This window comes from Paroedura picta, chromosome 7 (genome assembly GCF_049243985.1).
Source record: "Paroedura picta isolate Pp20150507F chromosome 7, Ppicta_v3.0, whole genome shotgun sequence".
Taxonomy (NCBI): domain Eukaryota; kingdom Metazoa; phylum Chordata; class Lepidosauria; order Squamata; family Gekkonidae; genus Paroedura; species Paroedura picta.
The window spans coordinates 64076980-64090633 of NC_135375.1; the positions used below are offsets into that span (position 1 = coordinate 64076980).

General features: G+C 40.8%; 1 protein-coding gene across 2 annotated transcripts in view; it reads right to left on the minus strand.

The window, feature by feature from the left end:
* Positions 1–8328: 8328 nt before the first annotated feature.
* DAPK1 (death associated protein kinase 1) overlaps positions 8329–13654 on the minus strand; it is a 99539-nt gene continuing 94213 nt past the window's right edge. For both annotated transcript variants that reach the window (XM_077344606.1, XM_077344605.1), the window contains exons 23-26: positions 13333–13471; positions 12841–12961; positions 11553–11741; positions 8329–10710 (exon numbers count right to left, since the gene is read on the minus strand). In XM_077344606.1, the coding sequence (XP_077200721.1) occupies positions 9478–10710; positions 11553–11741; positions 12841–12961; positions 13333–13471 (1682 nt within the window). In that variant the 3' untranslated portion in view covers positions 8329–9477. The remainder of the gene's footprint in view (positions 10711–11552; positions 11742–12840; positions 12962–13332; positions 13472–13654) is intronic.

Here is a 13654-nt window from a genome sequence, read left to right on the forward strand (position 1 = left end):
TGGCGCACATGAGATACACTCTCAGCACAGAATTATATAATAGCGAAGAGTGGTGACCCTAGGCATATGCCATAGGAGGTGGTCTCCAAAAAGTCTAAAATTTACATATATTGGTTGGAGCCATAATTTACAGATCCCATTCTACCACTCAGCTACACTTTATAATGAGTGTAATATAAATATTTTATATAGAGTGTATTATCACAGTCCTGACCACTGAGGAAGACCCAGTAGGGTCGAAACGCGTTTGGTCTTATGTGCTGTTAGTCCTGTATAGTTTTATGAAGTTTTTATTCTGTTTTTGTGCACTATAATAAATAATCAACATTTTTACATTATTTTATTGTACAGCTCAACTTGTGAGTTCCTACCTCTTAAGGTTGGGTTGTGTTCCTTTCTTGGTTTTGGTCCAGCCATACTTCATGCAAGGATTCCAGTGCGAAATTGCCTATTATGACATTCTTTATAGTCAGTTTGAACAATTTTACTGCAGGCAGACATTGACCGTGCAGTCGCCTGTTTCATCCTTTCATTCAAGAGTCAATCTTTCCTGTTATCACTTGTCTTCTGATTTCTGGTTTTCATACTTCTGTTTCAAATGCCTACTCTGGGGAAGCTAGGATGAGTCCTTCTGTTTCTTTCGTCAAGTGCTCATTTTGGAGCCACTTCCAGGTGCTTTTATTGTCAACTTTATTCTCTTATCACTTCTGCACGTGGGACAAAATCGTGTGATGTTTCCTACCTGCAGTTGTGCGATAGTAAATTTCACCTGTTCTCCCCTCTGCACTCTGCCGCCATGTCTCGCCTTTCCCCCTTCTCACTGGCGGTGAAAAAGGCACCAGAGATAGCAATGCGCTCTTTAGTCACTGCTCCTTAGCCTGTCAATCAATGGAGCCACCAATTAGAGGTTTGTGTGTTTCCAAAGTTCCCTGAGGGTGAGTTTTTAAAAAAATTGAAACTTACATGTGGCAATACATACACTTTGCAATGGATACACACTGAAATGCAGGACACAGCACCAAAAAAAAAGCAGGGCGAGGGAGGCAGAGTCCCACCCCTGCAGTAGTTCAACCACCATCTTTATCTCCAGCCTTCCTAAATAACCGCTGCTGCCATGGCTGTCTTGCTGCCCAAGCTGCCAACCCCCTGTCCCTTCCGCTCACCCCACCCCACCCCACCCTGCTGGTCTGTCTGCCTGTCACTCAGCCTTGGCTCTCTTCCTCCACAAACATTTCTGAAGCGTGGGTGCTGGGGCTGCCTCCCACACACAAACATACACAGTTCCCTGCGAGGCCTCGCCTCTGTCATTCGGGGAGCTTGAACTCCAGCCAGATAAGTGGCTGTTTGGTTTGCACAAGCTTGGGGCATTTGCAGAGAAATTCCCTCTTCGGGGAAAAAGGGGGGGAACATGTGTGTGTCACCGGCTGCCTGTCCTTTTGCCGGAACAGAGAGCTGGGATGTGTGACTGGGAACGGAGGGAGAGCACACATGCTACCCCATGAGGCCTCACTGCCACCACCACCTCCCCCCACACCTCATGGGGAAGCATGTGTGTGTGTGGGGGGGAGTAAATAATGTGCCTTAAGGTCAGAGAGACACAGCAAGCAGGATGTCTACAAAACTTTCTCTAATATACAGGACAGTAACATGGGAAAACATAGGCTTAATGAAGACTGGAGTCCTAACTACCACCAACCCAGTTCCAGTTAGTATATTCCAGATGACACATCTATTCATGTGAAGACAGGGAGTTCCATTTAGGACCTAAGCCTTTCAAAACTGTACACTACAGTTGTAGTCAGTATTTCCACCCTGCCAAATGAGGAACAGTTTCTAGTTCTATATAACCACAGATCATGGTTGCCTCAGCTATTCTCTTCTCTGGGACTGTGTACATGCTTGGTCATATATCCTGTATTGCATTAGCTCAAAGTCATAGCAAAATAGCTGGGGAAACAAAAACAAGGCAATCACAATGTCAAGTAAAATCCATAAAATATTAGGTTACAATACGTGAAAGCATTAAAAGCATATATATCAGCAGCTAACAGAATTAGCAAAATGTGCTATTCCCATTGTAATAAAGAGTAACAGATCTGTTCATCAACCCAACTTGCACCAGAGGATTTTCTGTATCTTTATAACTGGGACTGCAAACTTTGACAATTGTGGTGCTACCCATTTATCTCTATCTACAAGGAGTATCAGCAATTTGTTTCAGTTTGACCTTTCTGAGCAATGTGATAAAATATTTCCATGGTATCTTTCATTGTCTACTTCAGTTCTTGCTCACCGAAGGATCACATGAGCCGGGACCTCAATGGACCGATAGTCGCAAGAGCATACTTATTCATTATAAGGGGTCTCATTATAACACTCTTTAAACATTACCAGGCGTAAAGTATCCAGGTGTGGCTCTGCTTGGTCAAGACCTGGAACTTTCTGTTGCAGATCTTTGGTAGGCTTCTCTTTTTTCTTGAAGACATCTCAATATCTATCACGTGCAACTAACTTCCACTGTCTTAACAAGGCCTACTTATATCTTACAGAAGGATTGAAAATGCTAGCGTTTTTCCTTTTAATTGACTAAGGCTGAATCTACACTTACTTTGTTTTTTTTCGGTGTGGATCCTGCTGAATTCAGATCGATTTGAACTTGGGTTCTGCACTTGATTGGGAAAACTTAGAAGGGGAGGGGGGAGGCAAGCCCAGAGAGAGCCTATTTCTTTCTTTTCTTGAATGGGGGCAGGAATTGAAGACAACAGAGAAGGGAGGAAAAAAAACCATGAGGCAAATCTCTATCCACAGAAGTGAGGGCTTCTGTAGTTCGTACAGAAAGAAAATTAGGGCTTCCTCTTTAAGAAAAGCTACCAGCCTTGGCTGGCTTCGCAGGTTTGGCCAATCAGAACTGCTCTACCAAGGAGTCAGCTGGCCAATCAGAACTGCTGTACCACGGAGGGAGTGCTTTCTCATGCTTTCTGAACCGCAATATTCCAATATTGAGGATTAAAAGGACTCCTGGATATGGCAAAGAAATGGTAGGGTGACTCCGGATCAATCCTGCTTGGTGCAGAGGGAAAATTAAAATTGCCCAAAATCAAAACAGAAATCGCATTCTGTGTAGACGGCAGGGACTGAATCGACCTGGGATTGGAATAAAAGCTCCGTGCAGTTCACACCCTAGAGGGCTAATAAAGGTACTGTATTTTTCCTTGCATAAGAATGTAAGAAAAGCCATGTTGGATCCGGCCAATGACCCATCCAGTCCAACACTTTGTGTCACACAGTGGCCAAAACCCAGATGCCATCAGAAGGTCCACCAACAGGGCCAGAACTCCAGAAGACCCCCCCACATTGTTGTGCCCATCACTGCTCCAGAGTGTCCCATTTCTTATTTAGTTGGTTAGCTCTACAAATCTTGATTCCACCAGACCTTCTTTCCTCCCTGATCTTGAGTCCCAATTCATTATCTATTTCATTTTACCAGAATGGGCCTTATATGCAGTTACATCAGTATATATACAATGTGGACCCATCAGCAGATATTTAAATTCACTGTTTGGGTCATGTTGATAAAAGGGACATTTTCCTCCAAATGTGCCTCCAGCTCAGGTTTGAAGGAAATTCTCAATCTTACACAAAGGGTTCAGATGAGGACTTGCCCCTATGAGAGATGCACCCTCCTGACCCATCACCCGCCCTACCACAGTGAGACTTGGGTTGCATCTGCTTGGCCCACCACTGCGAGGGAGTGGAGTGCAATCCCAGCCAGCCCTACCCAGCAAGGCAGGGGATATACCTTCCTAGGCCATGCTAAAGGGCAAGATGTTCCCATATAGTTGGCCTCACCCAGCCTGGCTGTCCAGTCTAGCTTGGCACTTCTGGCTTGGGGTTGGGCGGGAAAGTGCTCCTATCATCCTTTTTCTTGGTGTGTGTGTGTGTGTGTGTGTGTGTGTGTGTGTGTGTGTGCTTTAGGGATGAGCCAATGGTTGGAGTGAAGCCTTTTCCTAGAGCTGTTCCTCCTCAGATCAGTCCTGTACCAGAAAGGCCTTCCCTCCCTCTTCAGCCTCTTCTTGGTGAAATGGTGTCCCACATTCTTTATCATCTTGGTTACCTTTTTCTGTCCTCAATGTCCTTCTTGGAATACAATGAACAGAAATCCATAAATCCATACACTGGTATTACAACATTTCAGTTACTTTCCTAATAATGCCCAGCATGTTTCTTTCACTGGTGCCATAGGGTGAGTCAACATTTCATTGTGCTACACACTACAACCTCCAATTGATCTTTCCTCCTCAGTTTCAGCCAGTTCAGAAACCTTTCTTTTCTTTCATATAATTAAATATGGGGACAGTTTAAGATATCACAAGCAGAAGCAAGTTGTGATAGTGGTAGTTTGACTTATGGAGTCAGAGGAAGCTATACCAAAACAAGCAAGATCAGTCCAGTCTAAACCCCTCCCTCCCTCCCTTCCTTCCTCCTTTTTTTTTTTTTTGCTTTTTGCAGTTTCTCAAAGAGCCATTGGGTCAGCACTCATGTATTTCAGTCATATGTATGACATATGATCCTTTATGCAGCTTCTGAAAAAGTAATTTTGGCAAATGAATCTAAGGAGTTATCAGTGTTAGTAATAAATAAGAAACACATGTATACATAACACACATATATCCAGTACAATATTGGATTGCTGCCCACTGTGGTGAAACAGTCTTGAATGATATCTTTAATATTTCCATTAGCACCTTTTCTTCAATTTTTGTTTTCTGAAAGGAAGACAAAATCAAACAACAAAACTGGCAAATGGAAATAAAGACTTTATAACCCAAGGGCTGTCTTGTGTTCTTACAAAAATTAATAGCAGCAATGGCAATAATTTTTATCTATTACTGGACTCTTCACAACTATATTACATGCTTTGAAGACTTTGAGGGCAGATTCTTGTGAGTTAGCAGCTGATGGCACTTGCATGTCCAAGTATGATTTATATCTGAAGGCTGGAAGCTTTCTTCTACATTGTTTATACACACATACACAAGACTTAAGTGTGGTGGTGGAGTAGTTAGAGTGTTAGACTAGGATCTCAGATTTAAATCCCAGAAGATTGCTGGATAACCTTTAGCCCAGCGGTTCTCAACTGCTCTGATGCCGCGATTCCAACTGTAGCAGGGCCAGTAGTGGTGATGTTCACACATGGGAGCATGCGTATTCACACAGGCGCGCAGGCACACAACAGTTGGAGCAGCATGGAGGCAGCCATTGCAATGGCTCTGCTGCCGCCGGCTGCCAACACTGACTGCTGCTGCCCCCGGCCGTGGCGGTGGCAACCAACCTAGTGACCCCACAGAAGGGGCCATGCAACCCCAAATGGGGTTGCGACCTCTAGGCTGAGAACTGCTTTAGCCAGTCACATAGACTCAACCTAACCTATCTCACAAGATTATTGTGAGGATGAAATGAAGGAAAGGAAAATAATGTAAGCTGCTTTGAGTCCCCAGTGGAGATAAAAGGCAGTGTTTAAAAGAAATAAAGAAAATATCACAAAGTTTATTGAACATCATATTGTGAATAGTTGTGTATTCACATTTTAAAGGATTTTTTTCACAATCCTACTTTCCCCTCCAGCCTTTTATGTCAAATGCCAGGATGTATATATTTGTGTTGCATTCAGACACATATAATTAAGGTAATTAACAGTTTTCACTACTCCAACAGTTTAGGCCCCTAAAGCTCTCAAGAGTATCTTTGACTTATAACAAGGGTCTGGATCCAGGATTTATGACCAAGAAACACAACAGTGTCAACCCCTCCTGAACATTTGGGGCAGATGTAGGAAAGGGGACAAAAAATGAGGAAAGTAGTGCTATGTTGATAAAAAACATTGTTTCCATGGAACAGTTAATTTGGTTCTAAGATGGCAAGCGGAATTTCTATTTCTGTGTTAATAAATTTGCAGGGCAATCCCAAGCAAAGTTACACTTGCTAAGTATATTGACTTCAGTGGGCTTAGAAGATATAACTCTATTTTGGATTGCACTTTTAGTCCAGTCAAACCAATAAGCGGCCAGAAAGTATAACTGTACATCTTGCAGTTTTCCTTTACTGGTGTTATTTATATTATAAATGTAGTCTTGTAATCTTTTGATGCTTTATTTGATGTTACAGTCTGTATAACGTTTCATGTAAGTTATAAAAATGTTCAGTGTAAACCGCCCAGAGCTGCAAAGAAATGGGCGGTATAGAAATCTAAATAAATAAATAAGTAAAATAAATAAAATACTCTTAGGCAGCCAAAGACTATATAATTAATGTGCATGCAATGGAATCAAACATGGCATAGATATAAATCCTTCCTGCTCATATTTCCGGGTAGACTGAGACTCAACCCCTAATAACATTAAAAGAGAGGCAACCATTCAGGTTAATATTGGATGACATGCTTTGCAGGAAGATGTATCTAAATTCAATTCCAGCCAAAAGATCTCTAGGTAGAGGAACAGAAAAGATAGGCGACATGTACATTTCCCCAGAGGGTAAGTAGGAACCCATCTGGAGCCACTTCAGTTCAGAAAAATGGTGCACAGGGGAAGGCTTAGCCCCCTTTTTCCTGGGTGCTGCAGTCCTCATCTGAATCTAGCCCACATATGCCAAGTTTTGAAAGTCACTGGGATCATAGAATGCCCAATGCACATCTGGGAAGATATGCAAACAAATCTAACAGGCTGTTAGCCCAAACTTAAGTATGTCAGAAAAAGATTAATCTCCTTAAACTATTAAAAGTCAAATGACCTTTATTAATAAGGTCATAGACTAGCACAAATCTCAGCAAAATGCCTGACAACCACAATGGGTTAGAATAAAATAAACAAACAAACAAAAAAAACCAAACAAAATTAGCTCCCACAGATAATTAAGATAAGGCAAGATAACTGATTATAAAGCATCTTAAGCAGCTGGGTTCAGTTATGGGACTTGTACGACAAAAAGCAAGCAGGCATTACAATGGAAACTTAAGTTGGGAAAGAGAAGCTACTTAAATGAAATCAACTGAAAATAGAAACTGAGAGATTTCATACAGTCATCTTAACAATAAGAATATACTATTGAACAAAGTACGAAAAAATACAAATTAAGGGCTGCTTATATCATACTCATCCTACTAATGTCTGGTGACTGTGATTAACTTGCATGCTTTCCTGCCTTTTACCACTGCTTGCATAAAAATATGTTGCAAACAAACCGCACACAATGCTACCACTGCTATTCCCAAATTGTGCAAAATCAACATTTTCAGTGGTGTCAACAGGAAATGAACACAGACCTTTTCCAGAAGTTATTCTGTTTGCTCAGAAAACGATTTCCTTTTCACATAAGAACAGATTATTCAGGAAATCCAAATTCAAAAAAATGTTTGCATATATTTTCACCCTTTCATCTCTCTGAGCTCTCCTTCCTATGCCTCATTATGCACACACACTCATACCTCCCAGCACCAGTTCATACATTAGAAGAGTTGGTTTTTATACTCTGCTTTTCACTACTTGAAGGAGTCTCAAAGCGGCTTACAGTCGCCTTCTCTTCCTCTCCTCAGGTGTGGCTGAGAGAGCTCTGTGAGAACTCTAAGAGGTCTGTGACTAGCCCAAGGTCACTCACCTGGCTGCACGTGGAGGAGCAGGGACTCAAACCTGGCTCTCCAGATTAGAAGTCGTCGCTCTTAACCACAACACCAAACTGTCTCTCTCTAACATTGCTGCTGGCTGCCGTAGGGTTCCCAGGTCCTCTCTGGCTGACTGTGTGTGATTTTATACTGGGATTTTAATTGGGGTTTTTATGGGGTTTTACCCAGTTATTGTAACCCTCCACAAGCCATAAGAGAATGGTGGGCAATAAATCAAATTAAACAAAAACTAAACAGTGCCAGATGGGGGAAGTGAGGCGACAAGATCCAGATTGGGAACGTCCTGAAGATTTGGGAATAGAGCTGGGGAAGACAGGAACCTTAGTGGGGCATAATGCCATACAGTCAACTTTCCAAATTAACTGTTTTCTTTAGGATAACTGATCCCTGTACTTTGGAGTTGAGCTGTAATTCCAGGAGTTCTTGAGGTTCCGTCAGGAGGTTGGCATCCCTAGACTGCGTTAGTGTGTTGCTACAGGGCATGCCACACAGCCATTTCTGGGTAGAACACTGCACCATATAAAACAGGTATCAGAGCAAGGGTTCTTAGCTGTTCAAGTTGTTCTCATCAGCATCGAAGAGGTTTCAGTTCAAAGAATCTTTGTGGGTTAACAATACAAAAGCAGGTATAAACAAGAAGTGATAAAAAAGAAGCAACAAACAATGGTTTATTTGTAAAAAAAATCCTTTAAAATTTTACTACAACAAAGATTAAAGAAAAACTGTATTAATATATATACATACAATATATATGTATATATACACAATATATCTTGTACCATTAAAATTACATGCTTTTCAGACAGAAGAAATGATCTTGTTCCCTCATACCAATTTTAAAATCTCTCACTGCAAGAACGTCTTGCTTTCCTTAAAAAAAGGCAAGCTTTCAAGTATAAGAAATAAGCACACCAGTATCTGAAAGTGAAAAACCATTTGCTTCATTCCAAATGGATTATTGTTAAATACAGAGTAAAGTCTGTTCAACTAACACTTGTTTGTGTACATGTGTGCTGTGGTGATTTCTACAACTGTGTAAAATCTTTTCCTGAGATATGTGGATATAATGGAAGGTGCAAAATAGTGGGTTTTAAAGTTTTCATTCCACTTCAACTGAAATAAAAACTGACAATGCATGACATGTTTGTACCTTCTTGGCATCCAACATGAGAGCTTTTTGATAGAATGAATTGCATGTCACAGAACACCTTAAAACAGCAAGAAAACACAAAGGCAAGCACCACTTGTAACAACCAGCATGCAGACAGTGAAACAGAGGTAGCATTGTCTCAAGAGCTTCAGCAGGACCACTTAATCTTAACCACATCATCTTCTGCAAAGGCACTCGCTTTTTCATTTCTAACCATGGCGTTAAAATCCAAATGGACTCTCATTGCTTGTTCTTCTATTTTTTAAAAATTAAACAAGCACAATGAAAAAAGTAAGGGGTATGAAATGAGCATTAAGTCAAGGTGTGACCTTCTGTTAGGAAAAATGATTTAAAAACCATAGCTGGCTGCTGAAAAGCTGGAGTCCTCTTAGTTAAAAAGACAGTATTTAAGCAGCGCAATACAGAATTAGCAGCAGACTGCAAAATACCAGAAACACAGCAGCTTTTTATATAAGTAAAATAAAAGAAACAGGTCACAGTTTAAAAAATAGGAAGACTGTTTGCTTACAAAGTGATGCTAGGGAAAGATTGTGATATTGGAACTTATAAACACATACAAAACTCTGCCCTATTGAATCCTCCTTCACTATCTGCAATTAGATCAGAGTGTGCTTTCTGGCATTCGCTCTCACCGGGAAACGACTGAGCTGATTGAATTGTAAGATGTTCCACTGTTGCAGCTTGAAGCATAAGCCTCATGGCCATTAGCATCTAAACTGACCCTGAACACAGAAGATGCTTTCAGTAAGAAGTCTGCTGCATCTCTGCGGCCTAGCTCCCTCAGCTTAGACATTAAGACACCCACAGTACTCTCAGGGGCATTTCCCCACTCCTGCAGAAGGGCATGGGATGGGCTTGTGATAAAGTCATTTTGACTACCACTGTTTATATTATATTTTGCAACAAGATCAGGAAGGCCCAAGTTCATTGCAAGAAGGCACCAATCCTTGCCCATGGGATCTGGCGGATCTAGAAGTCTACTCAGTTTTCTCCGTGTAAGCAGATTCAGATCTGATACATGGATATCCATCCCCAAGCTTCCCTGTGAGTAGATATCAAGACATCCAAAGCATAAAATACTGCTAAAGCTTTCTTTATAGCCACCCATGGTATTAGTCAGTGAAGTCTCTTTTTGACTTTGTGCACGGAAAAAATCTCTTGGATGATAGATCATTACCGGCTCATGGTGCTCCCTTAGCTGTTGAGGGCTGAGATAATGTTTGACTGTTAAGAGTCCTGGCAATGTGGTAGCTATCAAGTTATCAATAGTACTACATACTGAATCCAGCAATAAGCAGCATTTGATCTTCTCAGTTTCCAGTCCTCTGACTTGAACTTCAATACCTTGACCATTGTTGACAAGAAGCACAAGGAGTTCAGCTCCACGGTTCATGATCTTTGATCCATTTACCCACAGGCGTATATCAGCATCTCCTTCCATGCTCTGCTGATGTATCCACCTACATAGATTGACCTGAACTTTATGGAAGATTCCACAAGGAAGAGGAGTCAGGTGTTCCACAGGAACAATTCTAACACCACCATAAATCATAACTTCATCCTCCTCATCAGCCCAAGACCTATGTAGGCTGTCGGTCTTGATCAAGGCAGGAATATCTATCATTGTTCCACTGCTGAGATCTCTAGCACATATATCCATGGCATCCAGGATTTGTATAAGTTCTTCTATATCGCTATCTGGTATCAGGCGTTGGATGTCCTCTATGGTATATCGTCCTCTGTAATGATGGAGGGCCTTGGGGTTCTCCACAGACAGAAGTTTTCCAAGGACATTTGAACATAACCACCGAGGATCCAGAAGAACAACATCTTGGACTGTCTCACTCTGGATGATATTGATCTGTTCAGTAAGAGAAAGTTTCAGGTCAAATACAAATAAAAGAAGAAAACAACACATAACTTTTCCTCATGGACTGTCATCTCGCGAATGATAAAAGGTACTATTGCACATCCAATAACAAATCCTGTATTTGTGTGGAATGATGCCATACACAACCCTGCCAGCCCTGCCTCTTTTTTGGGAGTCAAATCACACTAAACGTGTAAAGCATATTGAATATTAAAATGTTCTGGTTATGCAGATAACTTAGTTTAACTAAAACCTCAAGCTGAATTATTTAACCAGAACAACTCCTTAGGAATCAGACTGTGGACACAATCTATTTGAGATGTGAGTTCCTGAATTTAGGAATGTGAAACAGTGGCACACTGATGAAATGTAGTAATTACACCATTCCATGAAACACTGCTCTCTTAAGCATGGACTGGTCATCATAAAGTGAAACTATTCCTACCATTGAAGTATGGGGAGTGTGGCTCTCTCATTTTGAGCTGTACTTTAGAACAGGCAGGAGCAGCTCACATGACTTTTATCTCCTCCAAAGCACAGGAAACCCTCGTTGTGGAAGACCATTCCCCCTCCAGGGGGGCAGTTATCATCACACAATTTTAAAGCCATTTGTGGCTGTTCAAAAATTCAGCATGCTATGAGCATCATCTTCCATCTATGAGTTCTCGTTAATGTGTGGAGGATATGCAGAGATGAAGAATTACCAGCAGCCCCAATTTTTAGTGGCTAGTAAGCAAAGCCAAAAAATTATAACTCTGAATATGTTTTTAATAAAATCTCATAAGCTATGTAGATGTGACTATCTAAACATTACAATAACACCGATTACTTACTTCTCCTATGCTGTGTAGCTGCTGAGCAATATGTCGCAAATCATCTTCATTTGCCAATGGATTAAGCTGATCCTGCACATCATACACAAACTGCTGCAATGACATGAGCTGGTTGGGTCCATTCATTTTCCTCCAAGATGGTAGAGTGGAGATGATTTTTTCACACAAGTGAGTCATTGGTGGACATGTCTATGTGAAATATCATAATGGACACTAATTTAATTTCTGGAATATAGACTCGGATTCAAGCATATGTCCCATCAGTGCCACCCTGAATTGTTTGGATATATAGTAAAGTGGTGAAGTGGAAGAGATGACTCACCTTCACATTGACTGAATGCTCAGGGTGGAAGAGCAGGCACATTGACACTAGCCCCCAACCTTCATGCAGTTGCCTGAAGGCTGCAGGGGCATGACCACATGGAGAAAGAGGCTATGTGTAGATTTCCTCCCTGTAACCAGTAACATTGTTTTCTGAATATTGGTAATCACAGGTAGGGAGTGTTTTGCACAGCCACTTCATCCATGTGTTCATATGCTGTAGCCAATCAGGGAATAGTGTGGAAGTGGGAGCTCTCTCGTGCCCACTCTCTCTGCCTGGTGGATCAGTCGGCACATAGGAGTGGTGGAGGCCGTTGCTATTGGCTAAAGTTATTGATACATGCAGAATGCTCTGGGGACATGTGGCATAAGAGGGACACAGATATACTGCAAAGGAATGTTATAAACTTGCTTTGTTGCAATATGCAAAATACTTATTACACTCTGATTTTGTAAAATCAAAAAAGAACATTTGCAGTCTAATTTTACTCCCATCCTTTTTACAAGAAATAAAATATCGTCCTATTTGTTTTCATCCAAACAATAAATTTAAAATGATTGTGCAACCACCAGAGGGCACTAAAGCCCAAAACAAATTAATCTCCACAGACATTGCTTCACTGATAGATTTCAGGCGGGAGGACGTGTTGGCCTGAAGCAGCAGAACAAAGTTTGAGTCCAGTAGCACCTTTAAGACCAACAAAGCTTTAGTCAACATATCAGATTTCATGTACACGCACACTTCTTCAGATATAGCCATGTCGATATAACATATGTCTATATATCTATAACTATAGATATATCTATATATCTATATATCTATAACTATAGATATAGCTATCACTGGATAGATTGAAGCATACTTTCACCATCATATTTCTACTTTTTCTACAGATGGCTATACTGCAAGGCAACTTGCCTTCAAAGTTGGAAAACTTTTACAAAACTTATGGAGATTTTAACTTACAGAGATAATTTGGCTGCGTAATTCCTGAAGGTGGTTTCGGAGAATCTTCATATCTTTTGAGCCAGATGCACCAGAATCCAAAATAAACAATCTCTCCAAAATGTGGAGGTCATTGCCGAACCTAAGAGGCAACATGCATTATTTTATAGCTAAAGAGGTAGTTTTTATTTTTCCTATTTTTAAATATTTAAAAAAACACAGAACATTTGTAGCACAGGTCCAGATATGCTGCAATATTCTTGCATTCCTATACCATGGTGATATACTAAGAGGGAAGTGCCATCCAATTCAACGGCCAAGGTAAGTGAGCATGCAGTTGCAGTCTTAAAGCAGAAGTAACAGTATTATATCATTAGAATTTCTTCACTTGTACTGAAGAAAGCAGTCTTTTGTAAAATAATTGAATTCAGTACAATGTCTTGACAGATACATTAACATATCTCAATATTTTCATTCATTACACAGTGCTATATTTTGTACTATTCCTCTTACCTGTTCCTAATTTCTTTTAGAAGCGATGTATCTTTGTCATAATGAAACTCTCCTCCTGCAGAACGTGGAAGATTGACAATGTCAGCATGGGTAGCCACCAGCACAACGTGCAATGGGGCTTTCAGCCTTCCTCCAAATGCTCCAAGAAGAAAAAAGAAAGAAAATAACATTTTTAGAAGGAAAAATCTTACTGTGACTTAGTCAGGGTTGGGTTGTGTATTTCTTAGAAACATTCTCAGCTTTGAAAGACAGGGTTTCGCTAGTTTAGTCACATTCTGTAACACAAAGATGGGGATTCACCACATATACTCAAAGTGTTCTG